Source organism: Rutidosis leptorrhynchoides, chromosome 2 (genome assembly GCF_046630445.1).
Source record: "Rutidosis leptorrhynchoides isolate AG116_Rl617_1_P2 chromosome 2, CSIRO_AGI_Rlap_v1, whole genome shotgun sequence".
In the NCBI taxonomy this organism is placed as follows: Eukaryota; Viridiplantae; Streptophyta; class Magnoliopsida; order Asterales; family Asteraceae; genus Rutidosis; species Rutidosis leptorrhynchoides.
In genome coordinates, this window is record NC_092334.1 from 185,898,769 (window position 1) to 185,922,154 (window position 23,386).

The 23,386-nt window shown below is 37.5% G+C and overlaps 1 protein-coding gene across 1 annotated transcript in view; it reads left to right on the forward strand.

Annotated features, from left to right (window-relative positions):
* Positions 1–17,902: 17,902 nt before the first annotated feature.
* Positions 17,903–23,386, forward strand: part of LOC139888473 (uncharacterized) — a 49,094-nt gene continuing 43,610 nt past the window's right edge. Inside the window, exons 1-2 of the mRNA XM_071871480.1 lie at positions 17,903–18,255; positions 18,563–18,905. Coding sequence (XP_071727581.1) covers positions 17,903–18,255; positions 18,563–18,905 — 696 coding nt within the window. The remainder of the gene's footprint in view (positions 18,256–18,562; positions 18,906–23,386) is intronic.

The window sequence follows — 23,386 nt, forward strand, 5'->3', positions numbered from 1 at the left end:
CAGGTTCTGCGTTAACATGGTGGAATACCTATCTAGAGCAAGTGGGACAAGATGATGCGTACGCACTACCGTGGTCAGCATTCAAGCACTTGATGAACGAGAAGTACCGTCCCAGAACCGAGGTCAATAAGCTCAAGACAGAACTTAGAGGGTTACGAACCCAAGGATTTGATATTACCACGTACGAAAGACGATTCACAGAATTGTGCCTATTGTGTCCGGGAGCATTCGAAGATGAGGAAGAGAAGATCGACGCGTTTGTGAAAGGATTACCGGAAAGAATCCAAGAAGATATAAGTTCACACGAGCCCGCCTCCATACAACAGGCATGTAGAATGGCTCACAAACTAGTGAACCAGATTGAAGAAAGAATTAAAGAACAGACTGCTGAAGAGGCCAATGTGAAGCAAGTCAAAAGAAAGTGGGAGGAAAACGGTGATAAGAATCACCAATACAACAACAACAGCAATTACAACAATAATCGCAACAATTATCCCAACAATCGCAACATCAATCGCAACTACAACAAACGGCCCAACAACAACAACAACAACAACAACAGCAACTACAACAATCATCCCAACAACAATAATAACCGCAACAACAACAACAATCAGAAGCAACTATGCCAAAGGTGTGAAAAGAATCACTCGGGGTTCTGCACCAAATTTTGCAACAAGTGTAAAAGAAATGGTCATAGCGCGGCGAAGTGTGAGGTCTACGGACCAGGGGTTAATAGAACGAAAGGAACAAATGGTGTCGGAACGAGTAATGGCGGAGCAAGTAGTGTCGGAGCAAGTTATGCCAATGTAGTTTGTTATAAATGTGGAAAACCAGGCCACATTATTAGAAATTGCCCGAACCAGGAGAACACGAATGGACAAGGCCGTGGAAGAGTTTTCAATATTAATGCGGTAGAGGCACAGGAAGACCCGGAGCTTGTTACGGGTACGTTTCTTATTGACAATAAATCTGCTTACGTTTTATTTGATTCGGGTGCGGATAGAAGCTATATGAGTAGAGATTTTTGTGCTAAATTAAGTTGTCCATTGACGCCTTTGGATAGTAAATTTTTACTCGAATTAGCAAATGGTAAATTAATTTCAGCAGATAATATATGTCGGAATCGAGAAATTAAACTGGTTAGCGAAACATTTAAGATTGATTTGATACCAGTAGAGTTAGGGAGTTTTGATGTGATAATCGGTATGGACTGGTTGAAAGAAGTGAAAGCGGAGATCGTTTGTTACAAAAATGCAATTCGCATTATACGAGAAAAAGGAAAACCCTTAATGGTGTACGGAGAAAAGGGCAACACGAAGCTACATCTTATTAGTAATTTGAAGGCACAAAAACTAATAAGAAAAGGTTGCTATGCTGTTCTAGCACACGTCGAGAAAGTACAAACTGAAGAAAAGAGCATCAATGATGTTCCCATTGCAAAAGAATTTCCCGATGTATTTCCGAAAGAATTACCGGGATTACCCCCACATCGATCCGTTGAATTTCAAATAGATCTTGTACCAGGAGCTGCACCAATAGCTCGTGCTCCTTACAGACTCGCACCCAGCGAGATGAAAGAACTGCAAAGCCAATTACAAGAACTTTTAGAGCGTGGTTTCATTCGACCAAGCACATCACCGTGGGGAGCTCCTGTTTTGTTTGTCAAGAAGAAAGATGGTACATTTAGGTTGTGTATCGACTACCGAGAGTTGAACAAACTTACCATCAAGAACCGCTACCCACTACCGAGAATCGATGACTTATTTGATCAACTACAAGGCTCGTCTGTTTATTCAAAGATTGACTTACGTTCCGGGTATCATCAAATGCGGGTGAAAGAAGATGATATTCCAAAGACTGCTTTCAGAACACGTTACGGTCATTACGAGTTTATGGTCATGCCGTTTGGTTTAACTAATGCACCAGCTGTGTTCATGGACCTTATGAACCGAGTGTGTGGACCATACCTTGACAAGTTTGTCATTGTTTTCATTGATGACATACTTATTTACTCAAAGAATGACCAAGAACACGGTGAACATTTGAGAAAGGTGTTAGAAGTATTGAGGAAGGAAGAATTGTACGCTAAGTTTTCAAAGTGTGCATTTTGGTTGGAAGAAGTTCAATTCCTCGGTCACATAGTGAACAAAGAAGGTATTAAGGTGGATCCGGCAAAGATAGAAACTGTTGAAAAGTGGGAAACCCCGAAAACTCCGAAACACATACGCCAGTTTTTAGGACTAGCTGGTTACTACAGAAGGTTCATCCAAGACTTTTCCAGAATAGCAAAACCCTTGACTGCATTAACGCATAAAGGGAAGAAATTTGAATGGAATGATGAACAAGAGAAAGCGTTTCAGTTATTGAAGAAAAAGCTAACTACGGCACCTATATTGTCATTGCCTGAAGGGAATGATGATTTTGTGATTTATTGTGACGCATCAAAGCAAGGTCTCGGTTGTGTATTAATGCAACGAACGAAGGTGATTGCTTATGCGTCTAGACAATTGAAGATTCACGAACAAAATTATACGACGCATGATTTGGAATTAGGCGCGGTTGTTTTTGCATTAAAGACTTGGAGGCACTACTTATATGGGGTCAAAAGTATTATATATACCGACCACAAAAGTCTTCAACACATATTTAATCAGAAACAACTGAATATGAGGCAGCGTAGGTGGATTGAATTATTGAATGATTACGATTTTGAGATTCGTTACCACCCGGGGAAGGCAAATGTGGTAGCCGATGCCTTGAGCAGGAAGGACAGAGAACCCATTCGAGTAAAATCTATGAATATAATGATTCATAATAACATTACTACTCAAATAAAGGAGGCGCAACAAGTAGTTTTAAAAGAGGGAAATTTAAAGGATGAAATACCCAAAGGATCGGAGAAGCATCTTAATATTCGGGAAAACGGAACCCGGTATAGGGCTGAAAGGATTTGGGTACCAAAATTTGGAGATATGAGAGAAATGGTACTTAGAGAAGCTCATAAAACCAGATACTCAATACATCCTGGAACGGGGAAGATGTACAAGGATCTCAAGAAACATTTTTGGTGGCCGGGTATGAAAGCCGATGTTGCTAAATACGTAGGAGAATGTTTGACGTGTTCTAAGGTCAAAGCTGAGCATCAGAAACCATCAGGTCTACTTCAACAACCCGAAATCCCGGAATGGAAATGGGAAAACATTACCATGGATTTCATCACTAAATTGCCAAGGACTGCAAGTGGTTTTGATACTATTTGGGTAATAGTTGATCGTCTCACCAAATCAGCACACTTCCTACCAATAAGAGAAGATGACAAGATGGAGAAGTTAGCACGACTGTATTTGAAGGAAGTCGTCTCCAGACATGGAATACCAATCTCTATTATCTCTGATAGGGATGGCAGATTTATTTCAAGATTCTGGCAGACATTACAGCAAGCATTAGGAACTCGTCTAGACATGAGTACTGCCTATCATCCACAAACTGATGGGCAGAGCGAAAGGACGATACAAACGCTTGAAGACATGCTACGAGCATGTGTTATTGATTTCGGAAACAGTTGGGATCGACATCTACCGTTAGCAGAATTTTCCTACAACAACAGCTACCATTCAAGCATTGAGATGGCGCCGTTTGAAGCACTTTATGGTAGAAAGTGCAGGTCTCCGATTTGTTGGAGTGAAGTGGGGGATAGACATATTACGGGTCCGGAGATTATACAAGAAACTACCGAGAAGATCATCCAAATTCAACAACGGTTGAAAACCGCCCAAAGTCGACAAAAGAGCTACGCTGACATTAAAAGAAAAGATATAGAATTTGAAATTGGAGAGATGGTCATGCTTAAAGTTTCACCTTGGAAAGGCGTTGTTCGATTTGGTAAACGAGGGAAATTAAATCCAAGGTATATTGGACCATTCAAGATTATTGATCGTGTCGGACCAGTAGCTTACCGACTTGAGTTACCTCAACAACTCGCGGCTGTACATAACACTTTCCACGTCTCGAATTTGAAGAAATGTTTTGCTAAAGAAGATCTCACTATTCCGTTAGATGAAATCCAAATCAACGAAAAACTCCAATTCATCGAAGAACCCGTCGAAATAATGGATCGTGGGGTTAAAAGACTTAAGCAAAACAAGATACCAATTGTTAAGGTTCGATGGAATGCTCGTAGAGGACCCGAGTTCACCTGGGAGCGTGAAGATCAGATGAAGAAGAAATACCCGCATCTATTTCCAGAAGATTCGTCAACACCTTCAACAGCTTAAAATTTCGGGACGAAATTTATTTAACGGGTAGGTACTGTAGTGACCCGAACTTTTCCATGTTTATATATATTAATTGAGATTGATGTTTACATGATTAAATGTTTCCAACATGTTAAGCAATCAAACTTGTTAAGACTTGATTAATTGAAATAGGTTTCATATAGACAATTGACCACCCAAGTTGACCGGTGATTCACGAACGTTAAAACTTGTAAAAAAAAACTATATGATGACATATATATGGTTATATATATAGTTAACATGATATTATGATAAGTAAACATATCATTAATTATATTAACAATGAACTACATATGTAAAAACAAAACTACTAACTTAATGATTTTGAAACGAGACATATATGTAACGTTTATCGTTGTAACGACATTTAATGTATATATATCATATTAAGAGATATGCGTACATCATAATATCATGATAATATAATAATTTAAAATCTCTTTTGATATTATAAACATTGGGTTAACAACATTTAACAAGATCGTTAACCTAAAGGTTTCAAAACAACACTTACATGTAACGACTAACGATGACTTAACGACTCAGTTAAAATGTATATACATGTAGTGTTTTAATATGTATTTATACACTTTTGAAAGACTTCAATACACTTATCAAAATACTTCTACTTAACAAAAATGCTTACAATTACATTCTCGTTCAGTTTCATCAACAATTCTACTCGTATGCACCCGTATTCGTACTCGTACAATACACAGCTTTTAGATGTATGTACTATTGGTATATACACTCCAATGATCAGCTCTTAGCAGCCCATGTGAGTCACCTAACACATGTGGGAACCATCATTTGGCAACTAGCATGAAATATCTCATAAGATTACAAAAATATGAGTAATCATTCATGACTTATTTACATGAAAACAAAATTACATATCCTTTATATCTAATCCATACACCAACGACCAAAAACACCTACAAACACTTTCATTCTTCAATTTTCTTCATCTAATTGAACTCTCTCAAGTTCTATCTTCAAGTTCTAAGTGTTCTTCATAAATTCCAAAAGTTCTAGTTTCATAAAATCAAGAATACTTTCAAGTTTGCTAGCTCACTTCCAATCTTGTAAGGTGATCATCCAACCTCAAGAAATCTTTGTTTCTTACAGTAGGTTATCATTCTAATACAAGGTAATAATCATATTCAAACTTTGGTTCAATTTCTATAACTATAACAATCTTATTTCAAGTGATGATCTTACTTGAACTTGTTTTCGTGTCATGATTCTGCTTCAAGAACTTCGAGCCATCCAAGGATCCATTGAAGCTAGATCCATTTTTCTATTTTCCAGTAGGTTTATCTAAGGAAATTAAGGTAGTAATGATGTTCATAACATCATTCGATTCATACATATAAAGCTATCTTATTCGAAGGTTTAAACTTGTAATCACTAGAACATAGTTTAGTTAATTCTAAACTTGTTCGCAAACAAAAGTTAATCCTTCTAACTTGACTTTTAAAATCAACTAAACACATGTTCTATATCTATATGATATGCTAACTTAATGATTTAAAACCTGGAAACACGAAAAACACCGTAAAACCGGATTTACGCCGTCGTAGTAACACCGCGGGCTGTTTTGGGTTAGTTAATTAAAAACTATGATAAACTTTGATTTAAAAGTTGTTATTCTGAGAAAATGATTTTTATTATGAACATGAAACTATATCCAAAAATTATGGTTAAACTCAAAGTGGAAGTATGTTTTCTAAAATGGTCATCTAGACGTCGTTCTTTCGACTGAAATGACTACCTTTACAAAAACGACTTGTAACTTATTTTTCCGACTAGAAACCTATACTTTTTTTGTTTAGATTCATAAAATAGAGTTCAATATGAAACCATAGCAATTTGATTCACTCAAAACGGATTTAAAATGAAGAAGTTATGGGTAAAACAAGATTGGATAATTTTTCTCATTTTAGCTACGTGAAAATTGGTAACAAATCTATTCCAACCATAACTTAATCAACTTGTATTATATATTATGTAATCTTGAGATACCATAGACACGTATACAATGTTTCGACCTATCATGTCGACACATCTATATATATTTCGGAACAACCATAGACACTCTATATGTGAATGTTGGAGTTAGCTATACAGGGTTGAGGTTGATTCCAAAATATATATAGTTTGAGTTGTGATCAATACTGAGATACGTATACACTGGGTCGTGGATTGATTCAAGATAATATTTATCGATTTATTTCTGTACATCTAACTGTGGACAACTAGTTGTAGGTTACTAACGAGGACAGCTGACTTAATAAACTTAAAACATCAAAATATATTAAAAGTGTTGTAAATATATTTTGAACATACTTTGATATATATGTATATATTGTTATAGGTTCGTGAATCAACCAGTGGCCAAGTCTTACTTCCCGACGAAGTAAAAATCAGTGAAAGTGAGTTATAGTCCCACTTTTAAAATCTAATATTTTTGGGATGAGAATACATGCAGGTTTTATAAATGATTTACAAAATAGACACAAGTACGTGAAACTACATTCTATGGTTGAATTATCGAAATCGAATATGCCCCTTTTTATTAAGTCTGGTAATCTAAGAATTAGGGAACAGACACCCTAATTGACGCGAATCCTAAAGATAGACCTATTGGGCCTAAAAAAACCCCATCCAAAGTACCGGATGCTTTAGTACTTCGAAAATTATATCATATCCGAAGGGTGTCCCGGAATGATGGGGATATTCTTATATATGCATCTTGTTATTGTCGGTTACCAGGTGTTCACCATATGAATGATTTTTATCTCTATGTATGGGATGTGTATTGAAATATGAAATCTTGTGGTCTATTGTTACGATTTGATATATATAGGTTAAACCTATAACTCACCAACATTTTTGTTGACGTTTAAAGCATGTTTATTCTCAGGTGAATATTAAGAGCTTCCGCTGTTGCATACTAAAATAAGGACAAGATTTGGAGTCCATGTTTGTATGATATTGTGTAAAAACTGCATTCAAGAAACTGATTTCGATGTAACATATTTGTATTGTAAACCATTATGTAATGGTCGTGTGTAAACAGGATATTTTAGATTATCATTATTTGATAATCTACGTAAAGCTTTTTAAACCTTTATTTATGAAATAAAGGTTATGGTTTGTTTTAAAAATGAATGCAGTCTTTGAAAAACGTCTCATATAGAGGTCAAAACCTCGCAACGAAATCAATTAATATGGAACGTTTTTAATCAATAAGAACGGGACATTTCACGGTGCGCGCAAGTATGCGCGGCGCATATTTAGGCGTGGAACCAGGTCAGAAATAGTCTAAGGGATTAAGCATCTGAAACTTCACATTTGCGCGGCGCGCATTCCTGGAAAAAGGGCTATTTGCAGTATTTGTTAAGTCTCGAGCCAAACTTCAAATTTACCTAACTCGTGAACCGAAAACATTTAAAATGCATGCCATACATCATTGGAAAGGTAATTTAACGAGGAATACAACTAAACACATTTCACCAACCAAAATCATCATTTACAATAATCAAATCCAAGTTGAAAGTTCATTAAATGTTCACCATAAATGTTTTCAAGTTCATAATTGCAGTTTGATGATTCGGAAATTAAATGCACACATGTGATACGCCGTTTCGTAGATAATTAAGCATACAATACAACTAAACACTCACAAACAACATTGCTAAGCATTCAATGCATCAAAAGTTCATTTTACTTCTACCAAACCCTAACTCAAAATCATAAATTTAACAATTATGTTTATGAAGCTTTTCCATGTCAACCTACATACCAAATTGAAGCTAGTGATGCTAGTAACACATTTAATACATGCACTTTTAACATCTAACAATATTTAAGCAACTAAATCTCAAGATCAAACACACCCATTTCAAGTTTAAGCTAGTTACATCAAAATGACAAGAACAAGCATATAAATCATATATTCATGTTAGACTTAAGCCAAAGACACTAATTAACACTTTTATAAGTTAAAAACATAAAGAACAAAGAATCTAGTGTTTTTAGAAAGTTACCCAAATGAGATGAAGTTGGTATGGATTCGAAGAGGAAGATGCAAGGATTTCGAATATGTAATTTGTTTTGATGAACACTTTCTAGATCGAAAATGGATGATGATTCTTTGATTTGGGTGTTGAGAGAAAAAGATGGAAGTATTGGAAAAGTGAAGGATGAAATGAATGGAGGAGATGGTGTTGACCCTTTGACCTAGTCACCCTTTTTGCCCAAATGACAACATTATTCCCTCGACTTTGAAAACGGTTGCGTGAATTACCTAAATGAAATATTTTAAAACGCGTATTAACGAAAGATGTTAAAATTACATAACGGACTTTAGAATAATTAAACGGAAAGTAAACGGAAAAAGACGGGATGTTACATTACCTACCCCTTAAAGAAATTTCGTCCCGAAATTTAAGTAGGCGTAGTGGTCGTTGTTTCTTCCTCGAGATCTTGCGTTTCCAAATCTACGAATAAATGAGAATATTTCCTTTGCATTTGATCTTGTCTTTCCCAAGTAAACTCGGGTCCTCTTTTGGCGTTCCAACAGACTTTGACAATCGGAATTCGGCTCTGTTTTAGCGTTTTGACGGAGTGATCCACAATTTCAACCGGTTCTTCCACAAAATGAAGTTTGTCATCAATAGTAAGCTCCTCGAGAGGGATGACGAGTTCGGGTTCGGCGAGACACTTCTTTAAATTTGATACATGGAAAGTAGGATGAACGGAGCTCAGTTGAGGCAGAAGATCTAAACGATAAGCAACGGTTCCAACACGCTCCAAGATTTCGAAAGGACCAATATACCGCAGATTTAACTTCCCGCGTTTCTCGAAACGGATTACACCTTTCCAAGGTGCGACTTTTAACATTACGCGGTCACTGACTTGGAATTCGAGGTCGTTGCGTCTAATGTCGGTATAGCTCTTTTGACGACTGCGGGCAGTCCTAAGCCTATCTCAGATTTGAACGATCTTCTCGGTTGTTTCATGAATGAGTTCGGGTCCGGTGATTTGTGTGTCGCCTACTTCGGTCCAACAAAGAGGTGAACGACATTTGCGACCATATAATGCTTCTAATGGTGCGGCGTTAATACTCGCATGATAACTATTGTTGTAGGAAAATTCGGCGAGAGGCAAGTGCTTATCCCAAGCTTTTCCGAAATCGATAACGCAATCTCATAGCATGACTTCCAAGGTTTGAATTGTGCGTTCGGTTTGCCCATCGGTTTGCGGATGGTATGCGGTGCTCATGTCTAATCGTGTTCTCAACGCTTCTTGTAAAGTACGCCAAAATCTAGAAACAAAACGGCCATCTCGGTCGAAAATAATCGATAATGGTACACCATGACGGGCTACGATCTCTTTAATGTAAAGTTGTGCAAGTTTCTCCATTTTGTCGGTTTCCTTCATGGCTAGGAAGTGGGCGAATTTGGTGAGACGGTCTACAATAACCCAAATAGTATCATAACCGCTCGCCGTTCTTGATAGTTTTGTAATAAAATCCATCGTTATTCTCTCCCACTTCCATTGTGGGATTTCGGGTTGTTGAAGTAGTCCGGACGGTCTTTGGTGTTCGGCTTTGACTTTGGAGCAAGGTAGGAACTTTCCAACATAAGTATCAACGTCCCTTTTAATGTTCGGCCACCAATATTGTTCCTAAAGGTCGTGGTACATCTTATTGGCACAAGGGTGAATCGAATACCTTGACTTATGGGCTTCGTCTAGAATAAGGCTTCGCAAGTCCTTATAACTAGGCACCCAAATTCTTCCGGCGAAATATCGGAGTCCGGTCTCCTTAACTTCGAATCGAGAGGTGAGGCGTTCAAGCGTTCGAGAGAGATGTTTTCATCCTTGAGAGACTCGTCTTGGGCTACACGAATTTGATTATTGAGATTGGTGTGGATGGTGATGTTTAAAGCTCGGACACGAAGAGGCACCGCTCTTTCTTTTAGACGTAAGGCATCGGCTACTACATTTGCCTTCCCTGGATAGTAACGAAGCTCACAATCGTAATCGTTCAAAGTTTCAACCCACCGTCGTTGTCTCATGTTTAGTTGTTTTTGATCGAAGATGTGTTGAAGGCTTTTGTGATCGGTGAAGATAGTACTCTTGGTTCCATAAATATAGTGTCTCCACATTTTGAGTGCAAAGACAACGGCTCCAAGTTCGAGATCATGTGTCGTGTAGTTCCGTTCATGAATTTTTAGTTATCGAATGGCATAAGCAATGACTTTCTTTCGTTGCATCAATACACACCGAAATCCATGTTTCGAGGCATCGCAATATACAACAAAATCATCATTGCCTTCGGGAAGTGACAAGATAGGAGTGGTGGTTAGCTTTGTCTTCAAGATTTGAAACGCGGACTCTTGTTCTGTTGCCCAAATGAATTTCTTTCCCTTGTGAGTTAATGCGGTTAAAGGATGAGCAACCAAAGAGAAATCCTTGATGAATCTATGATAGTATCCAGCGAGACCCAAGAATTGTCGAATGTGAGTAGGAGTAGTAGGGGTTTCCCATTTGCTAATGGCTTCGATTTTTGCGGGATCGACCTTAATGCCTTGGTCGCTTATGACATGACCGAGAAATTGAACTTCCTTCAACCAAAATTCACACTTGGAGAATTTGGCATAGAGTCGTTCTTGTCTCAAGAGTTCGAGCACAAGTCGAAGGTGTTGTTCATGCTCTTCTTCGCTTTTAGAATAGACCAAGATATCATCGATGAATACAATAACGAACTTGTCGAGATACAGTTTGCACACGTGGTTCATAAGATCCATGAACACTGCCGGTGCGTTAGTTAGACCAAATGGCATGATAAGGAATTCGTAACTACCATAGTGAGTCTAAAAAGTGGTTTTAGAGACATCTTCCCCCTTAATCCTTAGTTGGTGATAACCCGAGCAAAAAGCAGTTTTGGAGACATCTTCCCTCTAAACCCTTAGTTGGTGATAACCTGAGCGGAGATCGATTTTTGAATATACACAAGACCCTTGTAGTTGATCAAAGAGGTCGTCGATGCGCGGAAGAGGATATCGGTTCTTAATCGTCAATTTGTTTAGTTCACGATAGTCGATGCACATTCGTAGGGATCTATATTTCTTCTTAACTAATAAAATCGGAGCACCCCATGGTGAATGGCTAGGTTGGATAAAACCACAGTCAAGTAGTTCTTGGATTTGACTTTGCAATTCTTGCATTTCGGATGGAGCAAGTCTATACGGTGCACGTGCTATGGGTGCAGCTCCCGGAATAAGATCGATTTGGAATTCTACCCGTCCATGAGGTGGAAGGCCCGACAATTCGTCGGGAAAAACATCGAAAAAGTCACTAACAATTGGCACATCATCAATATGCTTCTCGTTGATCTCGACTTTCTTAACATGGGCTGGAATCGTGAAACAACCTTTACGAAGGTATTTTTCAACTTTAAGGCACGAGACGAGGTTGAGTCTGGTACAACTCTTATCGCCATAGACAATTAAGGGTTCACCATTCTCGATAGGAATTTGAATCGCTTTAAGATCGCAAAGGATGTGAGATTTCGTTTTGGCTAACCAATCCATACCAATGATTACATCGAAGCTCCTTAGTTCTATAGGTATCAAGTCAATTTCAAACTCTTTACCCACTAAGTTTAACGTACACCCCCGATAAAAATTTTCGACACTCAATAGTTTCCCGTTGGCCACTTCAATGGTATAAGTAGTATCTAGCGGGAGTGGTGGAGTGCTAAAAGAATGAGTCAAGGTCTTGGATACAAAACTCTTATCGGTACCCGAATTGAATAAGCAAGAGACATAAGAATTATTGAGAAGAAACGTACCCGTGACTAGTTCATTTTCATCTCGGGCTTCCTCGATGTTAATGTTGAAAGCTAGGCCGCGCGTATTGGGGTTATCTTTCTTCTTTGGGCATGCATTTCTATAATCACCCGTTTGGTCACATTCGTAACAAGTGACCGTCTTTGGTGCATTGGGCCCCTTTCGAGCAACGGGGGTGGCACTTTTACAATCGTTGGCCTTATGGCCACTTCCTTGGCACCGGTGGCAAATTAGCTTGCCACATTCACCAAAGTGATGCTTATGGCATTTGTTGCAAAGAGGTAGGTTTCCAGCATAACCCTTCTTGCTGTCGGAGGTGAAAGGCTTCTTGGCAAAGTTGTTGTTGTTGTTGCTTGATTGGGGGGCTTCCCACTTTCTTTTGTTGCCACCCGATTTATTCTTGGCCTTAGGTTCCGGTACTATGATTTCGTCCACCGTTTCTATCAATTGGCGGGCCATCTTCAAAGCTTCTTGTAGGTTAGCAGGTTTGGATGACATTACCCCATGTTTGATGCTCTTAGGAAGGCCATCCATGTAAAGTTCAACTCGTAGAGGCTCGGGATTTACAAGGTTTGGACACATTAGAGCTAGCTCGGCAAACCGTTGATTATAAGCGTTGAGGTCGTTTTCGACCGCTTTCAAACCTCTTAGCTCGCTTTCGAGCCTTCGAGTCTCTTCGCGGGGAAAGTATTCGGTGATCATCTTTTATTTTAAATCGGGCCAAGAGAGAGCGTGGGCTTCATCGGTACCCACCGATTGTACATACGTGTTCCACCATGTGAGAGCGATACCGGAAAAAGTGTGGGTGGAGTATTTGACCTTGTCTTGGTCCCGGCAACCGCTTATGCTATAAACGGCTTTCGTTTGCTCAAACCATCGAGTGAGAGCAACCGGTCCTTCGGTCCTATCGAAAGTGTGAGGTTTTCACCCCATGAAAGCTTTGTAGGAGCATCCCTCGTTTGAGTTACCGGCTCCATTGTTGTTGTTGTTGTTGTTGTTGTGGTTGTTGTTATTGTTGTTGTTGTTGGATGAGTGACCGGCCATGGCTGCATCTACGGCGGTGGCTATCATTCGTTGAAGAGCTTGTTCGGGAGTTTCATTGCGTGGGACTCGACGAGGAGGCATTGTTCCTTCAAGACACAAGAATATAGTTGATTAGTATTCTCAATAATACTAATCGTGATATGAAATAAAGATAGAAAATTTTCCATGACTCGCCCTAAATTCTTTATGTTATAATGTCGGAACATCTATATGAGTCACCGTAATATAATCCCGGAAATTATATTACCCTAATTCATATGTGCATTCGACATTACCTCATAAAGTCAAGGTGGCGTGTCAATCAAATTAAACTACGTGAGATTAAGGTGAAATAAGAGTTAGATACGAATAGAAGAGTTCGAGTATGAATGCACAAGTAGTCAAGTAATTCCTACTTCAAGTCTATAAGCCGGTTGTAGTCTAGACTCACTAATGTACCCTATGACTCGGGGTTGACACCAATGAACTCTAAATCTCTACAACCAACGCTCTGATACCATCTGTAGCGACCCAAAAAATCGTCATTGACGGTGCCTTCAATGACGATTTTGTCGGGTCACTACAGATGAAGATAGGCTGCTCAGATCACTCGAAAAGGTTAAGATTAACGACGATCAAATAAAGATTTTCAAGGCTACGGTGAGGGGTCCTAAACCTGCTGACCCATACGGAGGTAACACCAGACCAAAGCTATCGAATGCACACCCAAGATCTAGTCCTGAGGTAAACAGGTATAGTGATGGGAGACGGTTCAGCGACGTTGTTGGTAACAAAGAAGATCTAAGATCAAGATTAATCAAGAATAGGAAGGAGGTTAATGGAGCTGAGGTATTAGAATATCTAAGGACATTATTGAATGAGAAAAGAAAGTGTGACGAGCCAAACAAAGTGGAGAAAATTGTAACGATTGATGACAGTAGCTGTAATCAGGAAGTACTCAAAAGTTCTATCATATGTGAAGCTAGAAACCATTCGATCCTAAAAAATCTTCAACGAATTTGTATGGAAGAAGGATTCAGCGAGTTCCAAATCAAGTACTTGGGAGGTCTTAACACTTTAATCATTTTTAACACAGGTGAGACTGCATCATTGGTGGTGAATCAGATGGACCACCCATTGAGAAAATGGATTCACAAGATCATGTTCTAGGATGAGGAACACTGGCCGGTGGGTCGAATGGCCTGGTTAAAAATAAGGGGTGTCCCAGTACACTGCTGGACAGAAAACACGTTCTCTTCTATAGTAGAATGGTGGGGTGTGATCTATGAATTGGAAAATTTTCGGCTACTTGGGCAACAGAAGCTAACGTCTGCTAGGGTTTTTGTCAAAATTCACAACCCAGAGGTGGTTAATGGGTATATTCGGGTTATACATAAGAAGAATTACTATTTCATTCATGTAGAAGAAGAGGTGACCGAATGCCCAGATGATATTGATATTCCCATGGATGAAGGCTGGATGTTTGAGGATAACTTTAAAGATGATTCGGAAAAGGATTCTGACTATAACACAGAGCTTATCGATTCAGATGAAGTGATAAATAGTCATGATCAGTCTGGGGATGATGGTTCAATATTCTCAGATTGCAAAGAAGATTCAGATGGATATATTAGTCTGGTGCATGTATCGGAACCCACCGGAGGTAACAAGGTCAATGGCGGTGAAGATGAAGGTCCGGCGATAAACATAACTCCGGTGGAAGACCTAGAATCGGGATACTTTTGGATTGGTGCTCTTTTTGGAAATGATGAAGAGTGCGTGGCAGAAATGATGCACTGCAGTAACCCTAAACCTAGTCCCAAGGAAAAGTTAACGGTCCCCATAGTAGATAAAACGGCAGATAATGATTATGCTGGGGATACTCGTGAAAATAATGTCCAGTTTGTTGGGCCTAACAGCCCGAGTGCCAGGGTGGATGATAGTCTAGATGGGTCCATTGGGCCCAAACAGAATTCAGCCCAAAACTATAATTCAAATCAAAAATCCCAAGCCCACCATACTGGATTAAATGAACCAAACCTTGATCCTGGGTATCATCGACCGAAGACATCTAAGGGTCCTAATCGTTCTCGTAAGTCAAACTCCTTCTCCAAATCTAGGGCTAAACAAGACTCAAGTTGTGAGGCTATCTCATTCTGTAACAATTGCTACTGGAAAGCAATCCGCAACCACCGTGCTTCTTCACGTATCATGAGAATGAAGAGTATGAGTAGAAGAGGTATCAATCTGGATGATTATTCAAAGTGCAAATCATGTGGAGTCAAACAAAAATCAAGGAATTCTTCAATGTCGTCAAAAAATCAGCAGACTAGTGGAAGTTGTATGCCGAGCATCAAACCTCTAAATAGTACAGAGGTCAAAGATTTTGGAGAACAAATCGGGCTGAGGTGGACAAACCTCAACCCTCAGTAAGTTTTCTCCTTTCTCGTTTCCTTCAATTTTTTAATGAAGATTCTTACACTTAATGTTTGAGGTCTAGGGGTTAAAGGGAAATTTGGATAGGTTAAAAGTATGATATTTAGTGAGAAACCGGATATAGTTGCGCTACAAGAGACTAGGTGAAAACAGATTAAGGATCGATACATTTTTTCGTTGTGGGGTGACAGTAATGTTGGATATGTACAAAAAGACGCTGTTGGGAAATCGGGCGTTTTAATTGTCATATGGAACACCAAAAGGTTTGTGGCCACAGGGACAATGTGTGGTGACTTTTTCTTAGCTATTCGTGGGAATTGGACTGTTTCGGGTCATGATTCTATTATCGTAAACGTGTATGGTCCTCATGGTGATGCAAAAAAGAAATGTATGTGGAACTCACTTGACAACATTATGCGGGGGGTTGACATGGCTTGGGTATTGTGCGGGGATTTCAACGAGGTTAGAGAAGATTCGGATAGGTTAAATTGTGTCTTTCATCGAAGTCGTGCGTCGAGATTCAATGACTTTATTACAAGAAACAACTTGATTGAGATTCCGATAAACAGTAGGAAATTCACAAGAATAAGCTACGATGGGCGCAAGTTTAGTAAGCTAGATAGATTTCTCGTCACGGATAAATTCGCCAACCTTTGGAGCGACCTCTCGGTTACCACCTTAGATAGGAAGGAGTCCGATCATTGTCCATTAATCTTGAGAGATAAATTTATTGATTTCAGGCTGAAGCCGTTTAAGGTGTTTAACGAGTGGTTTAAAAAGGAGGGTGTAGAGTTTATTGTTCAAGATGCGCGGAACAAGCATGTTTCTAGTTTAAGGAAAGATCGTGTATTTCTAGACCGGTTGAAAAATTTTAATATGCGCTTAAGGAATGGAGTAAGATTACTTTTGGCAAACTAGATGAAGAAATAAAGAACCTTAAAGCAACAATAGACGAATGGGAAAAACAAGCTGAGTTTGGTCCAGTTAGTGATGGTGATAGGAGTTTGTGGTTAGAGGCTCGGAGGAAGTGGCTTGATAAAGAGAACGTCAAATTAAATATGTTGAAATAAAAGGCGAGAAACCATTGGATCCTCGACAGAGATGAGAACTCCAAGTTCTTCCACGTCTCCATGAAAAGAAGATACAACAAATGTAATTTTTGTGGTCTTAACATAAATGGTGTGTAGAATGAGAATCTGGTAGAAGTAAAAGATGAAATCCGTGGCCACTTCATGCGTATCTTCGGCTATAATAATGTTAACATGCCACGAATCAGTGAGTGGTGTGATTTAAATGGGCCTGAAAGTGCTAATGGGCCTGGTGGAACTCGTCTTTCGGCTGATGAAGCTAGTAAATTGGAATTAACCTTTTGCGAAAGTTAAATTTGGGAGGCGGTTAAAGATTGCGGCAGTTCAAAAGCCCCAGGGCCCGATGGATTTAATTTAGACTTCTACAAGAAACATTGGGGTATTATTAAAAATGACCTATCGGAAGCTTTCAAATATTTTTGGGAAAAGGGTGAGATCTCAAGAGGTTGTAACGCACCTTTCATCACCCTCATTCCAAAAACCTCCGATCCAACATCACTAAATGAATATAGACCAATTAGTTTAATTGGAAGTTTCTACAAAGTTTTGGCCAAGTTGCTATCTAACCGCCTCAAGAAAGTGATCCCTAATCTCGTCGGCTACGAACAAAGTGCGTTTATAAAAGGTAGATATATCCTGGATGGAGCTCTTATTGCTAATGAATCTCTCGACTATTTAAAACAAAAACACATCAAGAGTTTCGTCTTCAAAGTAGACATTGAGAAAGCATTCGATTGCTTAAGTTGGGAATTTCTCCTTGAAGTTATGGAATTCATGGGTTTTGGAGACAAGTGGAGAAAATGGATCCTAACATGTCTTTCATCGGCCTAATGGGTCGCCAACGGATGAGTTTAGATTGGAAAGAGGTTTTCGCCATGGTGACCCGCTTTTTCCCTTCCTCTTTATTATTACCGCGGAAGGTCTAAATGCATTAGCTAAAATGGCGGTAAATGTAAATATGTTTTCTGGGGTGGAGATTGGTCGTAAAAAAGTGTTCATCTCCCACTCGCAATACGCAAACGATACAATATTTTTTGGGAAATGGAGCGCGGATAATATACGAAATCTTATGAAACTACTAAAGTGCTTCTAAATTACCTCGGGACTTAAAGTTAATTACCGCAAAATAAATTTATACGGGATATGTGTTGACAAAAGTGAAGTTGAGATGGTGGCCAAAGTATTCGGTTGTAACATGGGTACCTTACCATTTATTTATCTTGGCCTCCCTATCGGTGCTAATTTGAAAAAGTTAAGTAGTTGGAAGCCGGACATCGATAAATTTGAAAAGAGACTTTCGGATTGGAGGGCACGTTCGGTGTCATTTGGTAGTCGCTTGACGCTTGTGAAATCGATGCTAAATAGTCTACCCTTGTATTATTTTTCGCTCTTCCGTGCCCAACCATGTGTGTTAAAAAAACTCGAGAGTGTGAGACGTTCTTTGTTTTGGGGCGGGACAGGAAATGACTCAAAAAATCGCTTGGGTCAAGTGAGACGAGGTGTTTCTTCCATTTGGGGCGAGCGGTTTAAATTTGGATTCTTTGAAAAGTAAAAACTTGGCATTGATTGGCAAGTGGTGGTGGAGGTTCAAAACCGAAACCGACTTCTTGTGGGTCAAGGTCATCGCGAGTATTTACGGAAGTTCGGGTGGTGTTGATTTGTCAAAATTGCCTAATTGTTTAAAAAACACCACTTGGTCTAACATTATAAATGCAGGTACACAGATTGATGCTCTTGGTATTCCTTTCAGTAGCTCCATCATGAAGGATATAGGCAGCGGGCTCGACACCATTTTTTGGAGCGAATGCTGGGCAGGAAATGTACCACTTAAATGCCGTTTCAAATGATTATTTAGATTGGAGCAATATCCAAATGCGAAATTCAGTGATCGAGTGAGCTGGGATGGGGTAAAAGGTACGGGATTATGGTGCTGGATGAGACCTCCTACTGGTCCTACTAAGGGTGAACTAGATGATTTGATTGATCTTCTTGAAAATGTTACTCGCAAACCTTCTGATGCAGACACTTGGCAATGGAAGTTGGCTCAAAATGGTAACTTCACAATTAAGAAGGTCTCGGATCTTTTAGATGAGAAGTTATTACATCAAGGTACGAACATGTCCGAAACTATCCGTAATCATCTTGTTCCTAAGAAGGTGGAAATATTTGTTTGGAGAGTTAGAAAGAGGAGGCTTCCTGTAGTGACCCGAATTTTTCCATGTTTATATATATTAATTGAGATTGATAATTACATGACTAAATGTTTCCAACGTGTTAAGCAATCAAACTTGTTAAGACTTGATTAAATGAAATAAGTTTCATATAGACAATTGATCACCCAAGTTGACTGGCGATTCACGAATGTTACAAATTTGTAAAAACTACATGTTGTGGTATATATAGACATATATATATGGTTGACATGAGATTATGATGAGTAAGTATCTCACTAAGTATATTAACAATGTGTGATATATATAAGAAATGAGATTACTAAGTTAAGAAACTCGAAATGATATATATAACGATTATCGTTATGATAACGTCTACTAAATACATATGTATCATATTAAGATATTGATACACTATATTTAATATGATAAAATGATATTTAAATATATCATTAAGTGTGTTAACAATGAAGTACATATGTAAAAAACAAGACTACTAACTCAAGAATTACGAAACGAGACTTATATGTAACGATTATCGCTGTAACGATATTTTAATGTATATATCATATTAATAGATATTCATACATCATAATATCATGATAATATAATAATTTAACATCTCATTTGATATAATAAATATTAGGTTAACAACATTAATTGAGATCGTTAACTTAAAGGTTTCAAAACAACACTTACATGTAACGACTAACGAAGACTTAACGACTCCATTAGAATGTATATACATGTTGTGTTTTGATATGTATTCTTACACTTTTTAAATACTTCAAGACACATATCAAATTACTTCTACTTAACAAAAATGCTTACAATTACATCCTCGTTCAGTTTCATCAACAATTCTACTCGTATGCACCCGTATTCGTACTCGTACAATACACAGCTTTTAGATATATGTACTATTAGTATATACACTCCAATGATCAGCTCTTAGTAGCCCATGTGAGTCACCTAACACATGTGGGAACCATCATTTGGCAACTAGCATTAAATACCTCATAAAATTACAAAAATATTAGTAATCATTCATGACTTATTTACATGAAAACAAAATTACATATCCTTTATATCTAATCCATATACCAATGACCAAAAACACCTACAAACACTTTCATTCTTCAATTTTATTCATCTAATTGATCTCTCTCAAGTTCCATCTTCAAGTTCTAAGTGTTCTTCATAAATTCCATAAGTATAGTTTCATAAAAATCAAGAATACTTCCAAGTTTGTAAGTCTACTTCCAAGCTTTCTAATCCATTCCAAGTAATCATCTAAGATCAAGGAACCTTTGTTATTTACAGTAGGTTATCTTTCTAATTCAAGGTAATATTCATATTCGAACTTTGATTCAATTTCTACAACTATAACAATCTTATTTCGAGTGAAAATCTTACTTGAACTGTTTTCGTGTCATGATTCTGCTTCAAGAACTTTCAAGCCATCCAAGGATCCTTTGAAGCTAGATCCATTTTTCTCATTTCCAGTAGTTTTATCCAGAAAACTTGAGGTAGTAATGATGTTCATAACATCATTCGATTCATACATATAAAGCTATCTTATTCGAAGGTTTAAACTTGTAATCACTAGAACATAGTTTAGTTAATTCTAAACTTGTTCGCAAACAAATGTTAATCCTTCTAACTTGACTTTTAAAATCAACTAAACACATGTTCTATATCTATATGATATGCTAACTTAATGATTTAAAACCTGGAAACACGATGAACACCATAAAATCGGATATACGCCGTCGTAGTGAAACCGGGGGCTGTTTTGGTTTGGATAATTAAAAACTATGATACACTTTGATTTAAAAGTTGTTATTCTGGAAAAATAATTTTTCATATGAACATGAAACTATATCCAAAAATCTTGGTTAAACTCAAAGTGAAAGTATATTTTTCAAAATGGTCATCAAGATGTCGTTCTTTCGACGGAAATGACTACCTCTTTAGTAATTGACATGTAACTTAAATTTCCTACTATAAACCTATACTTTTTCTGTTTGGATTCTTAAATTAGAGTTCAATATGATACCATAGCAATTTGATTCACTCAAAACGGATTTAAAATGAAGAAGTTATGGGTAAAACAAGATTGGATATTTTTGATCTTTTTAGCTACGAGAAATATTTAACAAATCTATACAAATCATATCCTAGCTAACTTATATTGTATTATACATGTATTCTAATATATTATGTAATATTGGGATATCATAGACACGTATGCAAATGTTTTGACATATCATATCGACCCATGAATATATATTATTTGGAACAACCATAGACACTCTATATGCAGTAATGTTGGAGTTAGCTATACAGGGTTGAGGTTGATTCCAAAAATATATATACTTTGAGTTGTGATCTAGCCTGAGACGTGTATACACTGGGTCGTGGATTGATTCAAGATAATATATATCGATTTATTTCTGTACATCTAACTGTGGACAACTAGTTGTAGGTTATTAACGAGGACAGCTGACTTAATACACTCAAATCTTTAAAACATAATAAAAATGATTGTAATTATATTTTGATCATACTTTGATATATATGTACATATTTGTATAGGTTCATGAATCGATCCGTGGCCAAGTCTTATTTCCGAGGAAGGAAATATCTGTGAAAGTGAGTTATAGTCCCACTTTTAAAATCTAATATTTTTGAGATGAGAATACATGCATGTTTTATAAATGATTTACAAAATAGACACAAGTACGTGAAACTACATTCTATGGTTGAATTATCGAAATCGAATATGCCCCTTTTTATTAAGTCTGGTAATCTAAGAATTAGGGAGTAATCTAAGAATTAGGGAACAGACACCCTAATTGACGCGAATCCTAAAGATAGATCTATTGGGCCTAACAAACCCCATCCAAAGTACAGGATGCTTTAGTACTTTGAAATTTATATCATATCCGAAGGGTGTCCCGGAATGATGGGGATATTCTTATATATGCATCTTGTTAATGTCGGTTACAAAGTGTTCACCATATGAATAATTTTTATCTCTATGTATGGAATGTATATTGAAATATGAAATCTTGTGGTCTATTGTTACGATTTGATATATATAGGTTAAACCTATAACTCACCAACATTTTTGTTGACGTTTAAAGCATGTTTATTCTCAGGTGAATACTAAGAGCTTCCGCTGTTGCATACTAAAATAAGGACAAGATTTGGAGTCCATGTTTGTATGATATTGTGTAAAAACTGCATTCAAGAAACATATGTCGATGTAATATATTTATATTGTAAACCATTATGTAATGTAATGGTCGTGTGTAAACAGTATATTTAAGATTATCATTATTTGATAATATATGTAATGCTTTTGAAACCTTTATTGATAAAATAAAGGTTATGGTTGTTTTAAAAATGAATGCAGTCTTTGAAAAGTGTCTCATATAGAGGTCAAAACCTCGCAACGAAATCAATTAATATGGAACGTTTATAATCAATATGAATGGGACATTTCACTTTCGACCTTGATTGAGTTAGATAGACGTGGCATAGATTTGCACTCCGTTCGTTGTCCCCTTTGTGACGATGATGTGGAATCCGTTGACCACGCAAGCATTTTTTGTAAACACGCTTATGATGTTTGGTGTAAGATTTTTGAGTGGTGGGGTTTGAGTTTGAATTCATCTTTAAGCATCAACGAGATGTTCCATGGTAACTCTAATCTTACGATGTCGGAAATTGGACTCAAAATTTGGCAAGCGGTTATTTGGATTTGCGGCTATCTCATTTGGTGGAATCGGAACCAAAAGGTGTTCAACAACAAATGTTGGACCCCCTCGGTGGCATTGTGCGAAGTTCAAGTTAAATCCTTCGATTGGATCAAGAAGATGTGTAAAACAAAGAAGATAGAATGGCACAATTGGTTACATAACCCGAAAAATATCATTTTGTAATTACTATTTTTAACGTCTTGTTATCTAGCTTGGTGAGTAACACCTTATAGTAAGGTAGTGCGATTTGTATAGTCTCATTACAAAACATTGTTTCATTGTGTTGGTTAATATATATAAATTATCTTTGCCTTTCAAAAAAAAAAATAAATAATTATATTGAATAAAATTATACTCGTTTCCAAAATAAATAAAATCTCATACATTAACAATATAATACTAATACTAAAATTTTACAAAAAAATTATTATTAAAATTCCTCGGACCGGGTATACGAGAATGCGAGTCGGGTAAACGGGTTTGTATCCAAAACCATACCCGAACCCGAATTTTTTTGTAACCATCCCAATACCCAGCCCATGACCCGACGGACTCGGGTCAGACCCGACCATTATAACGAGTTTCAGGTTTTTCCATCGAGTACGGGTCATTTTGCCATCCCTACTTGTATGTGTTTCTCAATGTATAGTGTAATAATAACTAGAGAAACTTTAAAGCAACTTGATAGATGGGGTAAAAATATGATCAGCCGGAATCTAGTTAAAGGTTTTTGTTGCTTTT